The sequence below is a fragment of the Leucopleurus acutus genome (genome assembly GCF_964270905.1).
Source record: "Leucopleurus acutus genome assembly, chromosome: 16".
In the NCBI taxonomy this organism is placed as follows: domain Eukaryota; kingdom Metazoa; phylum Chordata; class Mammalia; order Artiodactyla; family Delphinidae; genus Leucopleurus; species Leucopleurus acutus.
In genome coordinates, this window is record NC_139158.1 from 3,153,760 (window position 1) to 3,179,422 (window position 25,663).

The 25,663-nt window shown below is 53.5% G+C and overlaps 1 protein-coding gene across 1 annotated transcript in view; it reads left to right on the forward strand.

Annotated features, from left to right (window-relative positions):
- The window catches only part of SDK1 (sidekick cell adhesion molecule 1), a gene marked incomplete at both ends in the record, with an annotated part of 817,684 nt that extends 792,326 nt beyond the window's left edge, over positions 1 to 25,358 (forward strand). Inside the window, 5 exons of the mRNA XM_082858150.1 lie at positions 4,160 to 4,324; positions 7,298 to 7,435; positions 9,875 to 9,995; positions 10,370 to 10,499; positions 25,113 to 25,358. Coding sequence (XP_082714276.1) covers positions 4,160 to 4,324; positions 7,298 to 7,435; positions 9,875 to 9,995; positions 10,370 to 10,499; positions 25,113 to 25,358 — 800 coding nt within the window. The remainder of the gene's footprint in view (positions 1 to 4,159; positions 4,325 to 7,297; positions 7,436 to 9,874; positions 9,996 to 10,369; positions 10,500 to 25,112) is intronic.
- Positions 25,359 to 25,663: the final 305 nt, after the last annotated feature.

The window sequence follows — 25,663 nt, forward strand, 5'->3', positions numbered from 1 at the left end:
GAGGTGTGTGACCGGAGTGCGGCCTATCGAGCAGCATTCTGCCACGTGTATTTCTCCACGGTTCCCCCACCTTCATACCTCGAGGTGGCGTTTCCCCAGCAGTGTCACAGTGAGGAGAGGCCGAGAAGGTGCTGGGAGTCCAAGAAGGGGAACCGAGCCCAGCAAGATGCCACGGACACCCCGCCACAGACATCAAGAGGCCCTGGCCTGAAGGTCGACGTGACTCCCAGGAAGGTCGAAGTCCGGGCACCGCCCGCAGGGCTGGTCCTCAGGCCTCTGGCATCGGCCATCCAGGGATGTGGCTTTGGGAAAGACGAGCGACTGCTCTCCTCGGACCAATCACGAGTTCCCCACACGAGGGTGATGTAGGGGTAGGAGCGCCCCCAGTGGGGAGGGAAAGCAGGCTGGGGTCTGCTGAGCACCCGGCGGGGTGACCTCGCCTGGAGTCTGACAGCCGGCTGAATGCATCCCCAGAAAAGCACGAGGGCCCGCACTCCCCTCAGGTATTGATTGAGAATGTAAGTCCAGGCCCGGGGATTACCCTGGTGCGTGGAAAATCAGTTGCGCAAATCTCATTATGCTTAATAGTTCTGTAATGTTATTTCTCCCCCTAATTTGTAGACATGCTTTTCTCCGTCATTGATTTATTGAGATATTTAACAACATAATACAAGCGAGGAAACAATGCACAGTGGAGAGACAGAGCGGAGGCGTCGGCAGCCGCCAGGGTTTTCTGCCTGCCGTGATCGCGGTGTGAATATTAGTGTGGATAGATAGCCCAGGGGACCACAAGTGCAGCCTAAAACACTGAGAGTGCTCATTCTGGAAAGGCAGAATTAAGCAGAATAAAAGTGCGAACTTCCTTCCGAAGGAAGTTCTCTTGGCATGACTCCTCCCCTCGCAGCGTTTTTCAGTGTAAAGTAAATCGTGTGTTGAGATTCTGTATCAATAGTTTTAAATGTTTTTATGAAAAATGCACATAATTCCTGGAGCTATGACAGAGCGCTTAAAATAAAATGTGGACTTTAGGTGACAGTAGAGGCAGGGGAAGTAATTCTTTTTCTTCAGTAGCAGGAAAGCATTACAGAAACAGTCGTGTAAGAGCCATCCAGAGAACCCACTGCAGCAGTGTTCAGGCCTGCTGCAGATGGTCTGGGAATGCCTTTCACACTCTTAAGTCCCTTAATTTCAATGGCTTTAAGCAGTACCCAGTTTCCAAGAGTCTGTATTTTTTCTTCAGTCTCTTTCACAGCATAAAATGATCTGTCCTTTTAGAGGGAAAATATTGCACAGTTTATTCAGTGCTTAAAGCCCTTGGCACAGTGAATTGCTCATAGTAAGTGCTAAATTAAATGGTGGTGGTTATTATTTACTGAAAGCTCGCCAGTGCCAGGCCCTGTGAAAGGCTGTGGGGGCACAAAGATGAATGGATGGGAGGACAGATGGAGGGATGGAGGGAGGATGGATGGATGGGTAGATGGAAGGATGCATGGAAGGAGGAAAGGGAAGGGAAGGAGTAAGGAAGGGGAGATGAGTCAGGTCAACTGATATTTACTGAACTCTTGAAAAATTCAAGAGCCCAGTGGTGCAAACAGACAGGTAAATGTGAAGAAGCGTTCTGGAGGCCCATTGGCAGAAGGGGTGTAGGAGAGGGTCAAGGCTGGCCTCAGAAAGATGAGTCTGCAAGGGTGCAATGAGCGTGTTGATTTTCCTCCATCACCCCCCTCCCCCATAGACTTATAAACAGCCCACTGAGAACAGAAATCTCATCTGATCCCCTGTTGGCTGGAACAGGGCCTGACCGAAGAGGGAGCATTAAGTATTTGTGGATCGAATGCGTGGATGAGTGAGAGGGGGCGGAGGGGAAGGATGCCCGCCACCACGCCGGGGACTTCAGGCAGAGGGAGTGGCACGTGCAGAGAAAACGCACCCTCCGTGCCTATTATTCCCCGATCTTTCTTGCCAAACCAGAAATAAATCACATATGACAAGCATGAGTGTAAACCTTAATATTTTTAGAAGGAAAAGAAAGGCTTAAGCTATGACTTGCCATTTGGACATTATTAGTGGTAATGGGTGGCTTGGTGAGAAACTACGATCCATGTGAATATTTAGAAATAAATAATCAGCGTACTCGCTTTTTGCCTGTACAGAGATTTATGCCTTTCAGGCCTCATTCACATCCATTCCTTCATTAACCTGTGACTACAAGGGCTTAATCGGTGCAAACTCTAAACCCTATGCAAATACAACTTACACACCAGCTGTCTCTTTCTGTTTACTGTGATCCTCTCAAACATATCTGGTGTTCCAGGGTGTGTGATAAGGTTGGTTTCCAGATAACCGCCCCCCCCCCCCGTAAAGCCGTCTGCACGTATGTATGCGTATTCAAGTGTGCATGGAGATTCCTCTCCAGATCTCCTGCTGTTTTTAAAAGATCACAGACCTGTGTCTATAAAAGAATTTATAATTCATGAAGGAGCACTAGTTCAAATGAACGTTTTGGGCCCTGAGCCCACTTTTTACTGAAAGACCTCCTTAGAGATTGGATTTATATTTTATTTTGCAGACACTCACGGAGTGTACTGCTTACTAAGCACTTTATCAATATTAACTTGTTTAACCCTTGCAACACACCTGTGTTGTAGGTGCCCTTTGTTGTCACCGTTTTACAGATGAGGCACAGAGAGGTTAAGTCCTCTCCCTGAGGTCACACAGCTAATGTGCGGTGAGGCAGGCTTCACACCAAGGCTGTCTAGCTTCTTCCTTTTTCTCTGCACCTGATTTTCTGGCTTCAATTTCAATTTTATTAATCTTTAAGCCACGTCAGGGCTTAAAGCAATTCAATATGTATTTTTATTGTGGTAAAATACATAACATAAAATTGACCATTTTAACCATTTGTAGGTGTACAGTTCAGTCGCATTAAGTATATCCACGTTGTTGCACAACCATCACCACCGTCCACCTCCAGAACTTGTCCAGCTTCCCAAACTGAATCTCTGTCCCCGTCAAACCCTAACCCCCCATCCCCCTCCCCCGCCCCCTGGCACCCACCCTGCTACTTTCTGTCTCTATGAATTTGCTCTAGGGACCTCCTGTAAGTGGAATCATACGGTATTTATCCTTTTTGTTTCTGACTTACTGAGCATCCTGTCCTTGGGCTCACCCATGTTGTAGCAGGTATCAGAGTTTCCTTCCTTTTTAAGGCTGAATCGTATTTCATTGTATGGACGGACCACCTTTTCTTTATCCATTCCTGTGTTGATGGACATCTGCGTTGCCTCCACCTTCTGGCCACTGTGAATAATGCTCTATGAACACAGATGTGTCGGTGCCTGTTCAAAATTCAGTATATTTTTTTTAAATTTATACCTGTATTCGGTAGCACCTGGGCATAGATTAAATAACTGCTGGTCTTAGGGCAGGTTTGATGCTGCAGCACTTCCAAAGGATGCGCGAACTCAAGGGCGGCACTTCGGGAGTTCGGTTTGGCAGGTTAAGGCAGGGTCCCCAGGTGAGGGAACTAGGCCCCGGCAGGGTTGTCCCGGAGCACGTGCACCCCCGTGCCAGCTGCCACTCGGCGCCTTCGCCCCGCGAGAGCACACGACCCGTTATCGATGATGGAAAGTTGCGCCGAGCGCGCTGCAGCGACCACCCCAGGCGGTGGGGACAGCGTGGCAGCATCACCGCGAGGCTGGCGGCTGGCTGGCACAAGAGGCGTCGTTCAAAGTTTTCTCCTTGACCCGCCGGCGGGATTGTCGTTTCCAGTTAGAAAGCAGTGGGACTGAGAACTCAGGTCAGTGGCTGGTGCGCGCAGGCGCCACTGGGCCAGCGGGTGTCCTCGGTGAGGCTGCAAGGTGGGCTTAGGGACACGCGGCAGGAGGTGGTCGGTAGGCAGCCGGAACCCTACAGCAAAGGTGAGATCCAGTCAGAAACCAGAGGCCCAGGGAGCACCAGGGGAAATGCTTCTGCCCAGCTTGCAGGCTTAGCAGAGTCTCGTCACCAGGGGAAGGCCCCTCTCCTGCCTGTGCCCCCGGCCCCCGCAGCTCACCCAGCCTCCGGCTCACATCCGTCCCCAGGGGAGGGAGCTGGGAGCTGAGGGCAGGGTGGGCATCCACGCGCAGGCGCCCTGACCTCTGCTCTCGCTGCCCTGCAGATGAAGGCCTGTGGGACATGTTTGTGAAGGACATTCCGCGGGGCGCCACGTCCTACACCGCCAGCCTGGACAAGCTCAGGCAAGGAGTGACCTACGAGTTCCGGGTGGTGGCCGTGAACCAGGTGGGCTACGGGGAGCCCAGCAGCCCCCCTGCTGCCGTGTCAGGTAGGAGCCCTGCGGGAATCCCGGGGCGATGCCCCTCCTTCGGGGGCAGGGAGGGTGACCTGGAAACACGGTGACGGAAGGAGGACCGGTGCACGCCTCGTGAGGAGCTGGGAGGACAGCGCGGGCCCCGCGCGCTCCGCACTCCCGGCCATGCTGTGCTCCAGCCGTTCTGAATTCTCCTCTCTCCCTGAGCACCGGAGCCACCAGCTCCAGCCAGGCAGGGTCCCCCCGGGGAGGAGGCTTCCCAGGCAAAGTGGAGCCCAAAACCCTCCATGAGGGGACGTGACCTCACTGTGGAGCCATGGGCTGGTTTTGAAAAGCAAAGCTCGCCCCCAGCAGCCACCGGGGAGTGCGTTAGCCCTTGACACGCGGTCGTGTCCGACGGGGGCCCCGGTGAGCCCTGTGCCTGAAGTGGGAGGTGCCCGCCCCCCGCCCTGCTCTGGGTGGAGCAGAGCACACGGGGAGGCCAGGCTCCCTTTCCCAGAGCTCGAGTGTCAGCGGCGACAGACTCTGTCCTCACCAGTGACGTGGCAAGGGCTGTGGCAGCTGGGGGTCAAAGTGACTGCCCGAAAATCAGGAAGGGCTTCTCGGAGGAGGGAGCCCGGGTCTGGGTCTTGAAGGGTGCAGGGGGGCGGCTGCAGGGAAGCAGAGCCTGGGACGAGGCAGAGGAAGTAGCAGGTGAGGAGCCCAGTGAGGACCAGCGGGTGGGGAGGGGAGGGCAGGTGAGGCTGGTCCCAGGTACGCGTGAGAAGCGGGTCTCCACCCCGCCTGCACCTTAGGGTCACCCCTCGGGAATGCTTAGAAGGCAGCCACGCAGGGCCCCACCCTGGACAGCAACTGCATCGCCGGGGGCACAGGTCTGGGCTTGATGATTGCCTAGCTCCGCAGCCGTCCTTCATGCAGCCAGGATTGCGAGCGGGCGGTAGAGGGGTTGAGTGAGGGCTGGCCACTGGGGGTCATCTGGGCAAGGGAGCAGGCCAAGTCCGGGCCAGAAACCACGAGAGCCTTCCTTCCAGTCAGGACAAATCCGTCTCCCTTCCCTGCAGTCGCATTTGTTCAAGCCGCCGACTGCACTTGTTCAGATTGAAAGCATCCTTCATCCTTTCCTGGTTGTGAGTCGGGGGGAAGGGTAGCGTCTTGGGCGCTCAGGCCCCTGGTCTAGGAGCAACATGAATCCCAGGGGCGCTCAGTGAGAGGGGTCGCAGGAAGGACCCGGGCACCACTCGCTTGTTGAACGAACAGTACGTAGAAAAGTCAAAGAAAATCGTAAACACACCCCAAAGTAGAGAGAATAGAATGAGGCACCCCCAGCACCCATCACCCCAGTTCAGCAATTCAGGATATGCCTCCCTGGGTCCATGAGCGAGAAATCATTAGAAAGCAATTCCAAACGCACAGAGCTTTTCATTGCACACGCGCGTCGCCGGTGGCAAAGGCTAGTTCCTACGTGAGCACGCGGATCCGGCCCTTGGGGTCGCGGGGCGCCGTGGCTGGACCGTTCCTCTGAAATCCGTCGCGTCCCCGCGCTGGCCTCGGCTTCCAGCCGGTCGGCAGTCCGCTCATCTCATGGTTTCGAGAAGCCAGCAGGCCGTCCATCCCCTGCCGGCACCCCTCAGGCCCCGCTGTGCAGACCGGGGTTGGGGAGCCCGACCCGGGGCTGGAGTCCTGTAGCCGCCCAGGCCTTTCTGCCCAGGCCTGCTCTGCGCCACTGCCCAGAGGTCGGCTTGGACGTGTTGGCCTTATTAGATGGAAGACTTAACGTACAGCCTGAAATCCAGCTCATGTATTTTGGATTTAAAGTGCTCCCTGTGCTGTTACGTGATCCAGAGCAGACGTCCCCCTCGTTCCCAGGGTGCACACGCTTCGCATCCACCCAGTGAGGTATTTAGCATAAGGGAGAGGTCTTTTCTGGGGGTTTCTCCTCCTGGGAGCCAGACCTTGGGCTCCACCTGTAATGGGCTTCCTGTTCCCGTCCCTCACGTCCGATGCCCTGAAACAGGGAAGCTCGTGGAAGGCACGAGTGGGACCCCAGGGCCATCCGACACCTACCGAGAAGCAATTCCCATTTTTCTCGTCTTAGTAAACAGAATAAAACATGAGGAAGACGATCCTTCTTCAAAGCAACTTTCAAGTGAAACCTTTTCTGTTCGTTCTGGGAAAACGTTATCTAAGGGGGGCCCGTTGTTCGGCTCAGCTTTGCTGGTGGATCGAAATAGATAAAACACAGCCCAGCCTCCGGGGCTGGGGGCCCTGATGCAGCGGAGAGGCCGACAGGTGGTCAGGCAGGCCCACCCAGCCGGAGGGTGCGAGCAGAGGTTCCTGGGCAGGTGCGGGAGGGTCCATTGCTCGGCACGGGCAGGGCTCGGGTCACGGGGTTCCCAGGCTTAGACTGACCGCACCCCGAGGCCAGTAGGGGCAGCACTGAGGCCTTTTAGGAGGGGCCGACTTCCCACCTGAGAACGCTCTCTGTGATGTCAAGGGTTTGAGCACAACGGGAAGAGGCGACACAGTTGAGCAGTGGTTCCGGTGGCCCAGGCGGCGGTGGTGGTGGCCCGGGGGGTGGCAGCGGGGATGGAGGTGGCCGGGGGACTTGGGGGCTGTCTGGGAGGGAAGCCCCAGCACTGGGAGAGACGAGCAAACCCAGGCGCTTTTGTTCCTCCCTCCCTTTAACCCAGACGACATTTGTAAGCAGATGAAATTGAGAGAATATAAACACGATGGCCAGGGTCCAGGACAGTGAAGTCTCTGGGGTGGGAGCGGCGGGGGGGGGGAGGGGGTGACAGGACCCTGGGCCCAAAAGAGACGGTGGAACCAGAGCCTTGTCTCTGGGTCGGTCTGCCCGCGACAACCCAGCCCAGGCAGGGGGGTTTACCCTCCCCGTGCCCGGGGCTGCCCCTCGAGCCCTCCCCTCCCCCGCTCACGGCAGGGACGGAGCTTCTGTCCCACGTGACCGTGCGCCGTGTCGCCCTTCAGCTCAGGTGGAGGCCCCGTTCTACGAGCAGTGGTGGTTCCTCCTGGTGATGGCGCTGTCCAGCCTGCTCGGCATCCTGCTGGTGGCGTTCACCCTGGTCCTGCACGGCCAGAACAAGAAGTACGGGAGCTGCGGCCCAGGTGGGACGGCGCCTGCCTTTCCCCGTCTCCCCACGGGGGAACTCTGGAGCTGAAACGTTTGGGGCTTCCCTCCTGGATCCGGGGTGCCCACATCCACATTCCATTTCATTCGATGAAACAGGCACAACAGACATCCCTTCGGAGGCAGCGGGTGCAGGGAAACAGGAGCTCTGGACCTCGGCCACCAGATTCTGTCCCAGCTCCGCCCTCAAGTGGGCCTTTGGGTCATTTGGCCTCTGTGAGTCTGTTTCCTCATCTGCACTGTTGCTCAAATGCAGGAGTATTTTGTTAAGCGATGATCAGAGAGCGGAAAGCGTTAAACAGATGAAAAATCTCACTCCAGTATCATGAGGACAGTGAGTGGGGCACATCTCAGGCATTCGGTGTGGCTCGGGGATGGTACAGAATCGTGTCTGTGGCCCAGCGCTTCTCCCTAACACAGGGTGAGCACCTGCCTTAGGTCCCGCATCGCAGCTCTGAGCCCTCTGTGGGCCGGGTCCCCGGTGTTCCCAGCACAGCCTGGCGTGGCGTTGCTAGAGGAGTCACCGTCATTAGAGAAATGGACGAACCTCAAAAGGGCCCATACAGCGTGACTCCGTTTGCAGAAAGGTCAGGAACAACCTAATGAATGGATGTTTCTAGAAGGCAGGGTGGTGGGTGTTCTTAGTGGAGAAGTACAAGCAGCGAAGGTCCGTGAGGGAACCTCACGGGGTGCTGGGAACACTCTGATACCTCTGTGAAGCGGGGGCCAGCAGATCCCCCGACCCCAGCCCCCAGCACCATTGTCACGGCACCAAAAGGGTTCATCAAACCAGGCACCTAAAGTGCCTGCCATTTGCTTTTGTAACATTAAGCCATTCATCCCTCCAAGAAAGGATTTATTTTTTTCTGTATACATTCACTTCTAACAAGTGTTCGTAAATCAGATTTTATTCCTGCGGGATTTACAGAGTATGAATGGCATGTCATTTTACTGAGCTAATGCTATTACAGAATCCTATGTCTGGCGCAGTGAAAATCTCCCCGCTTTCACTCTTCTTCTCCATCTGGGAAACAGACCTGAAAAGTCCGATCTGACCCGCAGCTTCTGATACTCAGCCTCACCCTGGAGCATTCATTTAACGTCATCATTGAAGCCCAGGGGGAAAGAAAAAAGAAAAGAAACACTTGTCTACCAGCATGTCCCCCTGCCTCCCCAGGAGACGCACAGAACCTAAACCTTTGCCGATGCAGCCTCGTTCTAACCCTGCTGCATGATCCTGCTGCCTCGTACGACGTCAGTCCCCTTCCGATAACAGTTTCCACCTGCTCGCCTCCCATCAACCCAAATCCCTACCCGCAAGCAGCTTCATCTCTCATTCACCACTCTCTGTGTTCTGCTGGCTTTTCTCCGTTGCACACGAGTAGAACATTAAGGTGAGGTGAGGGCTGTGGGATCCCCAGCAGAGAGGACCCTTGCGGTTCAGAAAGGCTGGTGAATTTTACAGACACACAGGGTGCCCCTGGTGTGTGCCTGGGCAGCGTCCCGGGGGCTGGGATGTAGCTAAGAGCGTTATTGTGCGAGCATAACTGGGTCTGTGCTCCAAGAGTTTATAGTCCGGTAAGGAAGACAGACAGATGACCACAGAGAACAAGCCAGCGCAGGAAAAATGCAGACGTGGTGACGGCACCATGGAGAGAAAAAACACAGGGCGAAGACTTCAGGGTCCGAAAGTTCTCTCTGGTCTCATGACCCTTGAGCTGTGACCTGAAGGAGGGGGTGAGTGATGAGTCAGGAAGATGGCTGGGGGAGGGGCTCCCAAGGTGGGGGAGGGAGAAGGGGGCTAGACCAGCCCGAGCAGAGGGACAGCCGTGAGGACACACCAACTCTCATGCCAAACGAGGTCGGAGCCACCGGGACCTCTTCCTGTCCTCGAGTTACTTGTAACTTTGGCCGGCTAATGTATTTTAGAATATGTTTTGATATGTATTTATAGACTTATTTTAAGTGGTTTTCAGTTACATTCACAGGCACGTGTGGCCATCATCACCACAGTCAGTTCTGGAGCATTTTCACGACCGCAGAAAGAGACCCTGCACCCTCTAGCTGTCACCCCTTATACGGTTACCCTCCACTTGCTGTCTTGTCCTATGACTGTGAGGCTTTTATTTTGAAATGTATTGAATTGTTAATGTCCTCAACGGTTTACAGAGTTCACGTATTCTGAGTGCTCTTTAATAAAATACGGATCAAAATACTCGGAGTTTGGTGTCAAGCAGAATAAACACCAAAATGCGAACGGCATTTTGCTGCGGGGTTGACGTGCAGCCTCTCTCCGCAGCCTGACTCTGCCTGTCTGGGGGGCTGACGCAGGCCGGCCCGGCCCTGGGCTCCGTCCAGCAGGCCATCGGGGAGCAGCTTACTGAAGCATCTGTGCTCGTTCCCCCGTCCGGCTTTAGGTAAGAGCATCTCCAACATGGAGGAGTCCGTGACCCTGGACAACGGGGGATTTGCCACCTTGGAGCTCAGTAGCCGCCACCTCAACGTGAAGAACACCTTCTCAAAGAAGAACGGGACCAGGTAGGGCTGCGACAGCTCCAGCCCCCGGTGCTGCCTCCACCTGAGGACCCGCTCGGCCGGGCCCACGCCCACGGGCCCCCCAGTGGGGCAGCGCCGAGCCGGGGGGAGCGGGCAGCGTGATGGGGAGTTAGGGATGTTTTAAAGACATTTCCAGAGACAGGCAGGTCTCAGGTGCAGGCACGCGGTCTCGGGAGGTCTCCCGGCCCCAGACGGGGCGGGCGTCACGCGAAGCTGCGGGGGGCTGCGAACTGTTTGCACTGGGGGCCAAAACGATGCCAGAGGCGGTGGATTTCTCCCACTCAGCCTCGAAGCAGGCCAGAGGGCGGGTCGGGAGGCCTCAGTCGGGGGGTAACTGGTGTCCCCGTCCCGCCCAGGTCCCCGCCTCGGCCCAGCCCCGGCGGACTACACTACTCAGATGAGGACATCTGCAACAAGTACAACGGTGCCGCGCTGACCGAGGGCGGGACCCTCCAGGAGAAGTCAGGGGACGCCACGGAGTCTGAGGTGGGTGCCTGTTACACGGGGCCCCCGCCCTCCCCAGGGGCCCCGCTTCCCCCACAAGCGCCCCAGTCAGTCTCCCACGTTCACGAACAAAACCAGTTGGAGCAGCCGGTAGAGAGCTGGGGCCCGGTCAGTCCTAGACTGTTTGGTTTCAGCGGTGCTGAGCCTTGACGGGGATGAAACTCACCAAGCTCTCTGATGGACGCGCAGGCCCGCCCCACCCCTTGGCATTCGTGCTCTAAATCAATATTTAATCTAAAGTAAGTCTCACCTTCCTTCTGATCTGAATTCAGGCCTTATTGAGCCCTGAGGCTCCATAGAATGGCGTCTTTTAAATTGTGGCTTGTGTATGAGCTCACAGTGGGACCGGGACAGCAGGGGCATGGCAGGGTGGTACCAGCTCGCTCCGTCGGCCCCATGTGCTCTGTTGACAAGGACGCCGGGCCCCCCGTCTGTACCGTAGCCGTGGGCACGGGGAAAACAGCAGAAGCAGCGCTGCACACGTTCAGAAGGAACATCTGTCTACGGTTGAGGGGCTGTAGATTTTCAAGTGAAAAGCTGCAGACACCGACCTGCCTCTTCCTGATACGGAAGCTGCAGCTTGTACCAAAAGCAGCACATCGGGAAGGGGCAGCTCCGCCGTCCAGCACGTTCTGGGTCAGCGATTAGAGACAGTCACCAGCACGTGCCTTGATCTGTCCTCGGTTCCTGGGCCTGCTGCTCTTAGACCGTCAGGCCTCGCGGATGGTGTTCACAGTGACCGGGCGTCAGCTCTGCGGGCTGCGCTCTCCACGGTTCCGCGTGTGCTGAGCACTAACTGGGCGCCTGCTCTGGGCCGGGCACGCTCGTTCAACGCTCGCACCAGCCCTGCGAGGTAGAGCGGTTCTCGTCCTTGTTCACACAACAAGCCTGAGGCCAAGGTCGTCCCACATGCAGGTGCTGAGGCTGGACGCACACCCACACAACCCCCACCCCCGAATGTGTCCAGAGCTTACTGACCCCCGCCCTCACCATCTCCTGCAGCCCAGCTCCCAGGCACCTGTGGCCGCTCCCAGCGCTGTCAGGACTGGATTCATCAGTTCTGGACTCTTTGTTCATGAAAGCATTGTCAGAATGGGTTGATAAGAGGCACTCAGTCTGCTGCTCCTCTCACACACACGGGTGTTCCGAGATTCAGATTTCAGCTGATTTGCGTGGAGGATTATTAAATGCGTGCAGGCACCGAGCAAGGCAGATACACACACGCATACGTGCACACGTACACGCATTCCTAAGTCCATACACGTGGACACACGTGGAGGAAGGAGGCAGGGAGGGAGGACGGCGGGGGGAGGGGAGGAGAGGGACGTGGAATCCACAGTACGTCCTGCCAGGAGGTTGTTCGGGTCCTCACGTAATAGATCAGAGCCGAGGCTTGACGAGGCTTTGTGTGTGTGTGTGTGTGTGTGTGTGTGTGTGTGTGTGTGTGTGTGTGTGTGTGTGTGTGTGTGTGTGTGTGTGTGTGTGTGTGGTGCACGGGCCTCTCACCTCCGTGGCCCCTCCCACCGCGGAGCACAGGCTCCGGACGCGCAGGCTCAGCGGCCATGGCTCACGGGCCCAGCCGCTCCACGGCATGTGGGATCTTCCCGGACCGGGGCACGAACCCGTGTCCCCTGCATCGGCAGGCGGACTCTCAACCACTGCGCCACCAGGGAAGCCCTTGGCGAGGCTTTAGAACGTCTTCCCCAGACACACACTGATGGGCCTCGGGCTCGCAGTTCCATCTCTCCTGCCAGACCTGCTGTGCAGAGCTGAGCTGTCGTAGCCCCGGGACGTGTGGCTGAGTGAAGGAGGGGCCTTGACAAGCCCTGTGCCTGGAGGAAGGGGTTCCTTCTGTGATTCCCACAGATGCTTTTTGGGTCCTAATGCTTTTTGGTTCAAGAAAGTTGATCAAAGGTGTGGATGCTCTCTCCACCCAGGATTTTCACCTTGAATCTGGGGCTCCAGGCCCCCCTGAAGCCTGTGGTAGTCACCTCCAGCGAAGGCCCCGTGGAGTCCAGGCTAAGAACTCCCACGTCTGGGCTCTCTGTGTGCTCCTGGGTTCTCAGGTAGATAGGATGAGGCCCATCTTTCTTCCAGGATTCTGTGCTCCATAATCTTGCTGGGTCCCGACGTTGACCCTTATGATTTGGGAGAGTTGTAGGCAGATGCGTGGGATCCCAACAGAGGGATCTTGGGAGTGCCAGCTCCAATGGGAGCACTTCCTTTGAACCACATCTTTTAAACAACCAGACTGAGATGTAATTCACATACCACACGAGTCACCCATTCGCCATATTGGTTATTTCCTCAGATTTATGAGCTTCTCAAATCTTCTGTTACTGATTTTTAATTTTATTCCATTGTGGTCAAAGAACATACTTTGTATATTTTCAGTCCTTTCACATGTATTGAGCCCTGTTGTATGGCATAGCATCTGGTCTGTGCTGCAAGAATTCACTTGAAAAGGGTGTGTTGCTCTGCTCTTGCTGTGTGGTGAGTTTCGTTGTGTCTGTTATGCCTGGTTGATTTATAGTGCTGTTCAAGTCTTCTACACTCTTGTCTTCTGCCATCTGCTATATTGAAGTCTCCAGCTATCATTGTTAACATTGTCTATTTCTCACTTCATTTCTGTCAGTTTTAATTTAGTGTATTTGCAGGCTCTGTTTCTAGGTGCATATATGTTTATAACCGTTGTATCTTCATGATGGATAGACCCTTTTTATTAGTACAGAGTGTCCCTCATTGTCTCTAGTAACAATTTTGTCTTAAAGTCTATTTGGTCTGATATTAGTACAGCCAACTCCAGTTCTCTTTTGGTTCCCGTTCACATAGTGTATCACTTCCATCCTTCCACTTTCAACCTATTTGAATCTTTGCATCTAAAATGTGTCTCTTGCACGCAGCATATAGTTGGATCATGTTATTTTATTCATTCTGCCAATCTCTACCTGTTCACCAGGTTGTTTAATCCATTCACATTTAATGTAATTACTGCTAAGGCAGAATTTACCTCTGCCATTTTGGTGTTTGCCTTCTATAAGTCTCATATCTCTATTTCTCTCTTTTTCCTTTGCTGTCATCTTCTCTTTTGAGTGGGTATTTTCTAGTGTACCATTTATAGTGATTGCCCTAGTATCAGTATTTGCTTCAGATTTATACTAAATCTCTATATTTCTGTATAGATCTATTCCCTCCTCCCCTCTTTGTGTTATTATTATACATATTAAGTCCATATATGTGGCAACCCCAAGAATGCATTTTTATAGGTATCCTTTGATAGAATTTTGTGTCTTTTAAAGAAGTTGAGAGAAGAAAGGTGAGCAAGTATCTATTTAGAGTTTACCATTTTAACCTTTTTATTTACTATTCCTGGTTCTCTTCATTTCTTTATGCCTCTTTGCACAGCTATTGTTAAGTATGTTACATTTCTATATATTATAGGCCCAACAATACAATTATATACATATTATTTTATGAAATTGCTATTTAAATCAGATAAGAGAAGAAAGGAGAACAAATAGGTGATTATACTGTCTTTTATAATTCCCTATGTTATCACCTTTGTTGGTGCTTTTTGTTTTTTCATGTGGATTTGAATTACTCTCTGGTGTCACTTGCTTTCAACCTGACAATCTTCCTTTAGTGTTTCCTGTGAGGCAGGTCAGCTAGCAATGAATTTTCCTGTTTTTGTTTATCTCAGAATGTCTTTATTTCACCTTCGTTTTCAAAATAGTTTGTTGAATATAAGATTCTCGGTTGACAGTTTTCTTTCAACACTTCGAATGTGTGACCCCATTGTCTTCTGTCCTCCATTTTTTCTGATTAGAAGTCAGCTGTTAATATTATTTGAGTCCGGTTGTTCTGGTTGAGTCATTTTTCTCTTGCTGACTTCAAGAGTTTCCTTCTGTCTTTGTCTTTCAGAATTTTAACTATGATGTGTCTGGGTGTGAATCTTGTTCCGTTTATCTTACTTGTGGTTTATTGAGCTTGTCAGGTGTGTAGACTTTTTTTTACCAAATTTGGGATGTTTTAAGTCATTATTACTTCCAGTATTTTCTCCGCTTCTTTCTTTCTCTTCTCATCCCGGTACTCTCACTATGCTTATGTTGGTACACTCAGTGTATTCTCACATTTGGTGGGTGCTCTGTTATTTTTTTTTTTCTTATTCTTTTTTCTGTTTGTTTTTCAGATTGCATAATCTCTATCATTCTATCTTCAAGTGCACTGAGTCTTTCCTCTGTCAGCTCAAATCTACCATTGAGTCCCCCTAGTGAATTTTTAAATTTTGGTTATGGTATTTTTCAACTCTAGAACTTCTCCTTAGGTTCTTTTTAAGTCATTTCTGTCTCTTTATTGATATTCTCTACTTGGTGTGGTAGTGTCAGCATACTCTAATTCTTTCCACTTGGTCTCCTTCAGTTCTTTGTTAAAGTCCCCTACTATGAATGTGTTACTGTCAATTTCCCCTTTTATGGCTGTTAGTATTTGCCTTATGTATTGAGGTGCTCCTGTGTTGGGTGCATAAATATTTACAATTGTTATATCTTCTTCTTGGATTGATCCCTTGATCATTATGTAGTGTCCTTCTTTGTCTCTTGTAATAGTCTTTATCTTAAAGTCTATTTTGTCTGTTATAAGAATTGCTACTCCAGCTTTCTTCTGATTTCCATTTGCATGGAATATCTTTTTCCATCCCCTCACTTTCAGTCTGTATGTGTCCCTAGGTCTGAAGTGGGTCTCTTGTAGACAGCATATATACAGGTCTTGTTTTCGTATACATTCAGCCAGTCTGTGTCTTTTGGTGGGAGCATTTAGTCCATTTACATTTAAGGTAATTATCGATATGTATGTTCCTATTCCCATTTACTTAATTGTTTTGGGTTTGTCATTGTAGGTCTTTTCCTTCTCTTGTGTTTCTTGCCCAGAGAATTTCCTTTAGCATTTGTTGTAAAGCTGGTTTGGTAGTGCTGAACTCTCAGCTTTTTCTTGTCTGTAAAGGTTTTAATTTCTCCATCAAATCTGAATGAGATCCTTGCTGGGTAGAGTAATCTTGGTTGTAGGTTTTTCTCCTTCATCACTTTAAATATGTCCTGCCACTCCCTTCTGGCTTGCAGAGTTTCTGCTGAAAGATCAGCTGTTAACCTTATGGAGAGTCCCTTGTGTATTATTTGTTGTTTTTCCCTTGCTGCTTTTAATATGTTTTCTTTGTATTTAATTTTTGACAGTTTGATTAATATGTGTCTTTGCGTGTTTCTCCTTGGATTTATCCTGTATGGGACTCTCTGCGCTTCCTGGACTTGATTAACTATTTCCTTTCCCATATTAGGGAAGTTTTCAACTATAATCTCTTCAAATATTTTCTCAGTCCCTTTCTTTTTCTCTTCTTCTTCTGGGACCCCTATAATTCAAATGTTGGTACGTTTAATGTCCCAGAGGTCTCTGAGACTGTCCTCAGTTCTTTTCATTCTTTTTTCTTTATTCTGCTCTGCAGTAGTTATTTCCACTATTTTATCTTCCAGGTCACTTATCCGTTCTTCTGCCTCAGTTATTCCACTATTGATCCCTTCTAGAGTATTTTTAATTTCATTTATTGTGTTGTTCATCATTGCTTATTTCCTCTTTAGTTCTTCTAGGTCCTTGTTAAATGTTTCTTGCATTTTCTCTATTCTATTTCCAAGATTTTGGATCATCTTTACTATCATTATTCTGAATTCTTTTTCAGGTAGACTGCCTATTTCCTCTTCATTTGTTAGGTCTGGTGTGTTTTTACCTTTCTCCTTCATCTGCTGTGTGTTCTTCTGTCTTTTCATTTTGCTTATCCTACTGTGTTTGGGGTCTCCTATTCGCAGGCTGCAGGTTCGTAGTTCCCGTTGTTTTTAGTGTCTGTCCCCAGTGGCTAAGGTTGGTTCAGTGGGTTGTGTAGGTTTCCTGGTGGAGGGGACTGGTGCCTTGTTCTGGTGGATGAGGCTGGATCTTGTCTTTCTGGTGGGCAGGTCCACATCTGGTGGTGTGTTTTGGGGTGTCTGTAGCCTTATTATGATTTTAGGCAGCCTCTCTGCTAATGGATGGGGCTGTGTTCCTGTCTTGCAAGTTGTTTGGCATAGGGTGTCCAGCACTGTAGCTTGCTGGTCATTGAGTGAAGCTGGGTGCTGGTGGTGAGATGGAGATCTCTGGGAGATTTTCACCGTTTGATATTACGTGGAGCTGGGAGGTCTCTTGTGGACCAGTGTCCTAAAGTTGGCTCTCCCACCTCAGAGGCACAGCACTGACTCCTGGCTTGACCACCAAGAGCCTTTCATCCACAAGGCTCAGAATAAAAGGGAGAAAAAATAAGAAAGAAAGAGAGAGAGAGAGAGGGAGGGAGGGAGGGAGGGAGAGAGAGAGAGAATAAAATAAAATAAACTTATTAAAATAAAAAATAATTATTAAGAAAAAAAATTTTAAGTAAAAAATAAAACAAAAAAGAACCAGACGGTCAGAACCCTAGGACAAACGGTGGAAGCAAAGCTATACAGACAAAATCTCACAGAGAAACATACACGTACACACTCACAAATAGAGGAAAAGGGGAAGAAATCATAAATCTTGCTCCCAAAGTCCACCTCGTCAATTTGGGATGCTTCGTTGTCTATTCAGGTATTCCACAGATGCAGGTACATCAAGTTGATTGTGGAGCTTTACTCCGCTGCTCCCGAGGCTGCTGGGAGAGATTTCCCTTCTCTTCTTTGTTCTCACAGCTCCCAGGGGCTCCGCTTTGGATGTGGCCCCGCCTCTGCGTGTAGGTCGCCGGAGGGCGTCTGTTCTTCGCTCAGACAGGACGGGGTTAAAGGAGCCGCTGATTGGGGGGCTCTGGCTCACTCAGGCCGGGGGGAGGGAGGGGCACGGAGTGCGGGGGGCGGGGCGGGGGGGGGGCTGAGCCTGCAGCGGCAGAGGCCGGCGTGACGTTGCACCAGCCTGAGGCGCGCCGTGCGTTCTCCCGGAGAAGTTGACCCTGGATCCCGGGACCTTGGCGGTGGCAGGCTGCACAGGCTCCCCGGAAGGGGGGTGTGGAGAGTGACCTGTGCTCGCACACAGGCTTCTTGGTGGCGGCAGCAGCAGCCTTAGCGTCTCATGCCCGTCTCTGGGGTCCGCGCTTTTAGCCGCAGCTCGTGCCCGTCTCTGGAGCTCGTTTAGGCAGCGCTCTGAATCCCCTCTCCTCGCCCACCAGGAAACACAGAGGTAAGAAAAAGTCTCTTGCCTCTTCGGCAGGTCCAGACTTTTCCCCTGACTCCCTCCCGGCTAGCCGTGGCGCACTAACCCCCCGCAGGCTGTGTTCACTCAGCCAACCCTAGTCCTCCCCTTGCGCTCCGACTGAAGCCGGAGCCTCAGCTCCCAGCCCCGCCCGCCACAGAGGGGGAGCAGACAAGCCTCCCGGGCTGGTGAGTGCCGGTCGGCCCTGATCCTCTGTGCGGGAATCTCTCTGCTTTGCCCTCCATACCCCTGTTGTTGTGCTCTTCTCCGTGGCTCCGAAACATCCCCACCCGCCAGTGAAGGGGCTTCCTAGTGTGTGGAAACCTTTCCTCCTTCACAGCTCCCTTCCACTGGTGCAGGTCCCGTCCCTATTCTTTTGTCTCTGTTTTTCCTTTTTCTTTTGCCCTACCCAGGTACGTGGGGAGTTTCTTGCCTTTTGGGAGGTCTGAGGTCTTCTGCCAGCCTTCAGTAGGTGTTCTGTAGGAGTTGCTCCACGTGTAGATGTATTTCTGGTGTATCCGTGGGGAGGAAGGTGATCGCGTCCTACTCTTCCGCCATTTTCTCTCGAAAACCTCCTTCAGTTCTTTGAACATATTATAATAGCTACTTTCAAAATCTTTGCCAATATTTGGGGCTCCCCAGAGGCTGCCTGCTTTCTTTCCTCTGTATGGATCACACGTTCCTGTTTTTTGAAAACAGCTCACTTTCGACAATATATCGTATCAACTCAGAATACTGCTATTCAGCCCCCGCTGGTTGTTGTCGTTGTTGTTCGCTTATCTGCTTATTTGTTTAGTGACTTGCCTGGACCAGTTCAGGGACGTCCGTTTCCTCAGCAGGTATACCCTCCGACGTCACCCCTCAGAGCTGCAGCCTTGGGCACACGTGCAGTTTCCCTGACAAGCAGGGACGACCGGTCTTAGCCAGGGTCCCCTTGTCTCTCGTTCTTGCCTCCCTATTAGGATTCTGGGTTGTCTCCCACCATGGGTATCACACCCAGCTGTTAACTTCCACTACCTGCTAGCTCTATCATTCTTGACAAAGCTCCAGGGTATAAATTACTCCATAGTTTGATCCATTTACAGCCCAGCCCTTTTGCAGTGGCAGGATGTTGTTAACCTTTGAATTTTTCTCTAACCCCCAAGAGGGCTCTCCTTCGCTGTCTCTTTGCCTGGTTCTCGCTGCTAAACTTCTTGGCCGGTTTATTATTACTTCACTTGTTGCTATCGTGGAGCTGCCAGCTTCCTCTCAATTTCTCACCCGTGTGGTCGCCATTGTTTCCAACAATGCCCTTAGGCCTGCTCTGGTCCAAATACAGACATTCCCCTCGGGCAGAGCAGGGGAGCTCTCTATTCTTAAGGACTGACTCTCCCCCTCGCAGGACCTCTGCGTCACAGCACCAAAGCTGGAGTGGGGCCAACAGCCCTCTTCTCCATAGTGACGCACTTGCTGAACCAGTGGGGTGCTGGGTGGAGACGGTAGCCCCTGGTCTTCTGGGCAGTGTGGAACTTCTTCCGTCCTAGCCAGCTGGGGTGGGGGCGATCAGGGCTCAGTATTCTCGACCTGCTGTGCCTGACGCACATCGTCCAGCCTCCCAGCGAAGGCTGCGTGAGGGAAGGAAGCCCAGTTCTCTTGGCCATACCTGCCTGGCATAGAGTTCTGCACTGCGGAGCTGGGGGCGGGCAGTTGGATGAGAAATGCCGGCAGCTTCCTGCTCCAGGTCGAACCAAATTGCTGGACTAGGGGCTGGGTCTTCTTGGCCACATGTGCTCAGAGTGGAGCTTCTGTCACCCTGGGCTGAGGGGCGGGGGGGGGGGGGGCAAATCATAGGTCAAGTGGCTCAGACGCTTGCTAGTTTTAGTGATTTTAGATTTGCTGCAGTAAGTCTTCCCCCCTTTGCTATATGCCCTTGGCACCAATTCCAGGGACTCTAAACGTTTATAAGATAATTTTCCCCAGTTAAATCATTGTTCCACTAGGGAGAGGACCTGCTGGCTCCTGTGACCGTCCTGGAAGGATCTTTGTATTGATGATTGGTTGACTGGGGCGGGGTCTCCTGACCTCCCTTCCTGTCCACCCGCTCCTCCAGAGCCAGAAACCCTATGAGGTCTTGGCCGGAAGAGCTCTTTTGCAAAGCTAATATTTCACTAAAAAAAAATAGTGATGCCATCCTTTTCTCCCAATTTTCAGAAATATTGCTCAAGTGAAAATTCTAAGAATCCGTTCACAGGTGCACAACCACCTGACTGATCAGAGTTGCTCTGAATTAGGCCATCAGCGTCACATGACACGTGCTGTGGCTCTCTGTGTACCTCTGTTTAGGAAAAAGAGGCTCTGTCTCCGTCTTATCGCACAGATGCTTATGAATTACATCAGAGCTACTGTTCAAATCGCATCTTAAAAATTGTTTTCGAAATCCAAAGAAACAGTTTTCAAGATCTCTCCTCCAACCAACTTAGACCAACCCCCTCCTGCTTAATTAATTCCCTAATAATATTTGAGTCTTTCATCTCGCCCATATAGTACCCAAAGTGCTGAGATTATCTCTATTAGCAGCTTGCCAGGCATGCATGCACCTTTAGAAACTCTCACAGTCCGTCTGCCAGCACATCCAATCACAGGCTGGCCTTCTACGGTTTCCTGGGAAACCAACACACAACGCTATTTCATTATCACACAGGAAACTTAAAAAAAAGACCCTGCAGTGTTTCCTTTGTGTCAATAATTCTAAATCACTAAAATACATCCTCATGAAAAAATAATAATGTCATATAAACAATAAGCAGTGCAGGCAGCAGAAGGACGAATGGCATTTTAATTCAGTGCCTTCTTGTGAAGGCAAAGGCAAGACCTGAGCAGGAGCCAGGAGGCCCCTCCCCCGCCCCGCCCTCCCCCCCGCCCCCGCCCTCACCCTCCCCCCGCCCCCGCCCTCGTGTGTCATGAGACCTGGGTACGCTCTCACTCTCCCTAAATGAACAGGAAGAAGCTAAAGGAGCAGCTCTTAGTCTCTCCTCTCCTTTCTGCACGATGGTTTTGATCTCTCACAGTGGCTTTTGGGACCCCTCGGCTGGACCTGCAGCCCTGCCACTCAAGGCTGCCAGCCGCCCAGCTTGGCCCCCACATGAAGCACTCTGCTCTTCAGATGCAGTGGGAAAAATCCCAGGGCAGGTTCTGACTGGCTCAGCTTAAGCCGCATGCCCACCCATTAGCCAGTCACTGCTTTCTGAGGGTCAAGCCCTTCAGCCCATGTCACAGGGAAAGGTGGGACAAGGGTCACTTCCTTCAAAGGGTCACACTTCAGACGCAAACACTGGGACATCAGTGTGAGCTGGACAGCCGACCCCGACTGTCTCCTGCCAGGGCCTCTTAGTGCCCACATTTGTCACAGGCCTAGAGGACACATAGCTACTAAGAGGTCTCCAGTGGAACTACATTTTGTTAATCACGTGAACATACACACGAGTGTGGGACACGTGATGTGTCCATTCCCGAAGCAGCGCTGGACATACTCTGAGAAGTGCTGGCTCCTGCAGGAACGCAGAGCCCCCTTCCAGGCCGGCCCTCGGTCCCTCGGTGACTGCGAACCCGGCTTCCCCACATCCTGAACAGCTGCAGGAGGGGGGACAAGGGCAGAAAGAGGGGAGAGAAGTGCCCCGGGACACCCCCTGGGTGTGTTTGTAAAACGAGTGACCGCCGCATATGATGGCCTTTCCATCACTGGAGAGACCTGGTGTGAGACCCACCCACTGAAGTGTCTCTAACCTTTTATACAGCTGGGGTTGAAGGCGGCCCCGAAGGGTTACTGAGAAGCCTCTGTCTCTGCCACCTGGGCTGCGATGCCAGAGCTGGGTCTGCCCCCACTCTGTCCCCAGCCAGTATGACCCTGACAGGGTCACTGCTTCTGTGGGCCTCCATTCTCTCCAACACAAAATGAGATGGAACCCAATCGCGACTTCTCACATTCGTCCTCACGTGGTTGGGACGGTGGGTGGGGAGGACCCCAAACACTTAACGTTCAGTCTTCAGCTCATCATAAACCCTGACCCCGTCTGTGAAACCAGGAGCCATATTGCTGTCGTCCAATCCTGAACATTCCGTGAATTCCTCGTGAGGAAAGAGGGCTTCGGTGTCTTCCTTCCCCTGAGCTTCAGGAAATTTAGAACCAGAATCAGTGTCTGAAGAAGTGACAGACCCAACTCAGGGACTGATAACAGATTCCTCAGCTTCTCTCCACGAGCTCTGTCCTCCTTTCTCTGAGTTTACGCAGAGCTTGGCCTCGTAAGCCCCTCAAGGCCTCTAGAAAACAGATGAAGATGAATCTTAACCACCCGCCACACATGCAGGTAGGTGCCTGACCTCTTATCTGAAAAAGATACACTTTCAAGAACTGCGCGTTTCTCAGGTTGGGGCCGAGTCCCGTATCGGGTCACATCCTCAGCGGGGCCGGGGGGCACTCTCGCGGAACCCACTCGTGTTTCTGCAGCAACCCCTGAGGACATCCACACCGGACGGCCTCCCAGCAGTTCAGCTCGGGGTCCGCGGCACTTCAGCTCAACGCAGGTCAGGCTCTGCCTCCAAACAAGTTGCAAAAACAGCCTTTGGTTTTCAGAGCATCATGGGCTTGGGACTGACGACTAGGGGGTGGTGAGCCTGTTCAGCTGCTGTGCAGGAGGGGCTTGGAGCCGGGAACCCCGAGGCCTGGGTGGCCAGGCTCAGCGGAGGCTCCCACGCCGCCCAGGGCCCACACAGCCCTTTTTCATCCATAAACCGGAATCCTCACTCCCACCTCGCAGGGTCATGGTGCAGCGACAGGTGGCATGAGGCTACTCTGTTGTGAGCAGTGTCCACAGGAAAGAAGCCTGTGCTGCCTCTCGGCATCGCTGTCCAGTGATGGAGGAGCTGTCCTCCACCTCTGGGATGTGTTGGGAGGGCGTTTTTGTCAGCCCCCGTTTCCAGGAGCTCTGCCTCAGCCATGTATGATGTCACAACACAGATGGTTTGCATTTAACGTCCTGAGAATTCCCAGATCTGTGACTCACCGTTGTTGCTTTATGTAAATATTCCATTTAGAGCAAGGGTTTCAGTCTGTGTCTGAAAAATCCCAGAAGTCTCTGGCTCCACCGTATGTACACGAGGGGTGTCTGCACAGCCAAGGGGCCGCCCGCTCTCACAGCACAGAATGCTGCTCCCCAGGTGAAGGCCGGAAGGCGACTGTCCCCTCCTCCCCTGCCCGCACCCCAGCCTGGCCACTGCTCAGAATCCTCCCAGAGCCTCCAGGGAATACACGTTCCAGGGCCCCATCCCAGACCCACTGAGTCAGGAGCGGGAGCCGCCGCCCAGGAAGCTGTGCTCTTCCAAGACTTCCCGGAGATTCTGATCCAGCATTAGGGGGACGCTCAGTCCTTTATACCACCCAGGCCTCCATCACCCTGTGGGGAGAGGAAAAAGGGCAGGTGTGGCTGAACCCTGGACGGCTCGGCCCTGGAGCCCAGTGGGGAGGCGCCCTGCCCGTGGGCGGCTGGAGTGTGAGGGACCAGCCAGTCACCCGCCCACTGCCCACGGTGACCTTCACCTGGCAGGGTGCCCCGCGAGGGGAGGGGCTTTACTCGGCCACGATTCCTGTCCCCTCCCTCAACTTGAAAGGCCGGAAGCCACCGTGCCTGCAGACCCATTTTTGGCACATGGAAGGTGGCCTCTGTGAGGTCCGGGGTAGTGGGCGCGGGGAGGAACCCCTGTGCTTTCAGGGTCTGGGGAGTGTCTTGGGTGCAGGTCCTCACAGCAGAGCCCGGCCAGCCTGGGTACCATCCCCACCCACCAGGGGGCAGGAAGCTCCCAGGAGTCAGGGGAGGGGCCCCGGGACCACCTGGCGGGTCTGGGACAGGGGAACCGGGAGCCCTCCCTGCTCTGGGAAAACCCTTCGGCCTCCACTGTCTGGATCAGCCGACCTTCCAGCACTGAAAATCCGCTCCCAAGACCACACAGTACACGGCGTAGAGTTTTACTTCAAGAAAATGAACATAGAAACTGTGCAGGCTAAATGCTCTTACTAGAAACTGCTGCTTTGTTTTGTAGAAAGAAAAGGGGGGAAAGACCCTCAGAGGGACTGATCTTGAGCCGTCAATGGGTGGCCCACTTCCTCCACCAGCTGCTCGGGGGCCGCATGGTGAGGGGTCAGGTCCCTCAGTGCCTGGAGAGGGAGGGGCCCGTAGCACTTCAGACACCATGACGCCACGTTCATTTACGGTGTCCTTTCTTGGCAACCTCCCCTCGGAGATCGGCATGGACGTGACATTCCCTGGAAATGTGTGTCCCATGAAGGACAGACCTCCTCCTCACCCCCTCTCAAGCTCAGGATGGGATCCCATTGGTCTGTGGGAGCCTGCGTCACGGTCTTGGGCAGGCTATGGCCCCTAGGCCTTCCACATTCCCGTGCTCTTCTGTACTCTGCACTGCGAGGATACACCCATCCCCTTGAGGCTGTGTAGACCTCTCCTGGGTGGGAGATGGAGTGTAGACCTCTCCTGGGTGGGAGATGGGGTGTAGACCTCTCCTGGGTGGGAGATGGAGTGTAGACCTCTCCTGGGTGGGAGATGGGGTGTAGACCTCTCCTTGGGTGGGAGTGCTGCGTAGACCTCTCCTGGGTGGGAGATGGGGTGTAGACCTCTCCTGGGTGGGAGTGCTGTGTAGACCTCTCCTGGGTGGGAGATGGGGTGTAGACCTCTCCTGGGTGGGAGATGGGGTGTAGACCTCTCCTGGGTGGGAGTGCTGCGTAGACCTCTCCTGGGTGGGAGTGCTGCGTAGACCTCTCCTGCGTGGGAAATGGGGTGTAGACCTCTCCTGCGTGGGAGATGGGGTGTAGACCTCTCCTGCGTGGGAGATGGGGTGTAGACCTCTCCTGCGTGGGAGATGGGGTGTAGACCTCTCCTGGGTGGGAGATGGGGTGTAGACCTCTCCTGGAGCACGAGTGCAATGTAGACCCTCTGGGGACGGGCTCAGGCACAGTGATGGGTTGGGGAGCAGAGGCTCAAGGGCAGTGAGACAGCACATTGCCCGGCTTGGCGCAAGCTCAGCCCGGGTCTCTTGGGGGGTGGTCCGGGGGTTCCGTGCGCGGCTCGTGTGGAGCGTAGGAGGTCTGGGGTGGGGGAAGCGGGAGGAAACAGGTGACCGGCACCATCCCACCGTGGGCGGCCAGTACTGGTCCCCTTCCTGGCCCTTCCTGTTCCCCGCTCAGCCCTGCTGCCCACGGCCACGCTCCCGCATAGCTCCGCCGTCCATGACCGCCCCCCGTGTCCACGGGCCCCCTGAGCTCCCCCCAGCCCCCCGGCCGCCTGGCTGACGCCTCGCTGTCCATCCGTCTATCCGCAGGGCACCGAGTCCGAGTCCGAGGACGCGCTCCCCCAGCACTCCTTCGTCAACCACTACCTGAGCGACCCCACCTACTACAACTCGTGGAAGCGGCGCGCGGGCGCGGCCCCGCACAGGTACGAGGCGGTGGCGGGGGCCGAGGCCGGGCCGGCCCCGCGCGCAGTGGTCACCACGCAGAGCGCCGTGTTCGCGCCCGCCGCCCACGGCGCCCGGACTCCGCTCACCGGCTTCTCGTCCTTCGTGTGAGCGGCACCGACCCCGCGGCGACCCTTGTTAAGACAGTCAGCTCCGGGAACTGGGCTCCAGCTTGGGTTTAAGAGGATCTGACGCCTGATGATTGATTTTACCCACTTGCGAACGCGAGATTGCAGTTAGGAAAGTTTTTTTTTTACTGGCCTTTTGTAACATCGCTGCAGGAAGCGGGTTTCTTTGTTTTTCTTTTCTTTTTACGAGAAGGTGTGTTTCACTGGTGCAAGGGCTCGTCACCCCGACCTGGGAAGACCTGAGCCCTCGGGACCCGGGCTTCTCCATTCTGCGCCGACTAGGAAGGC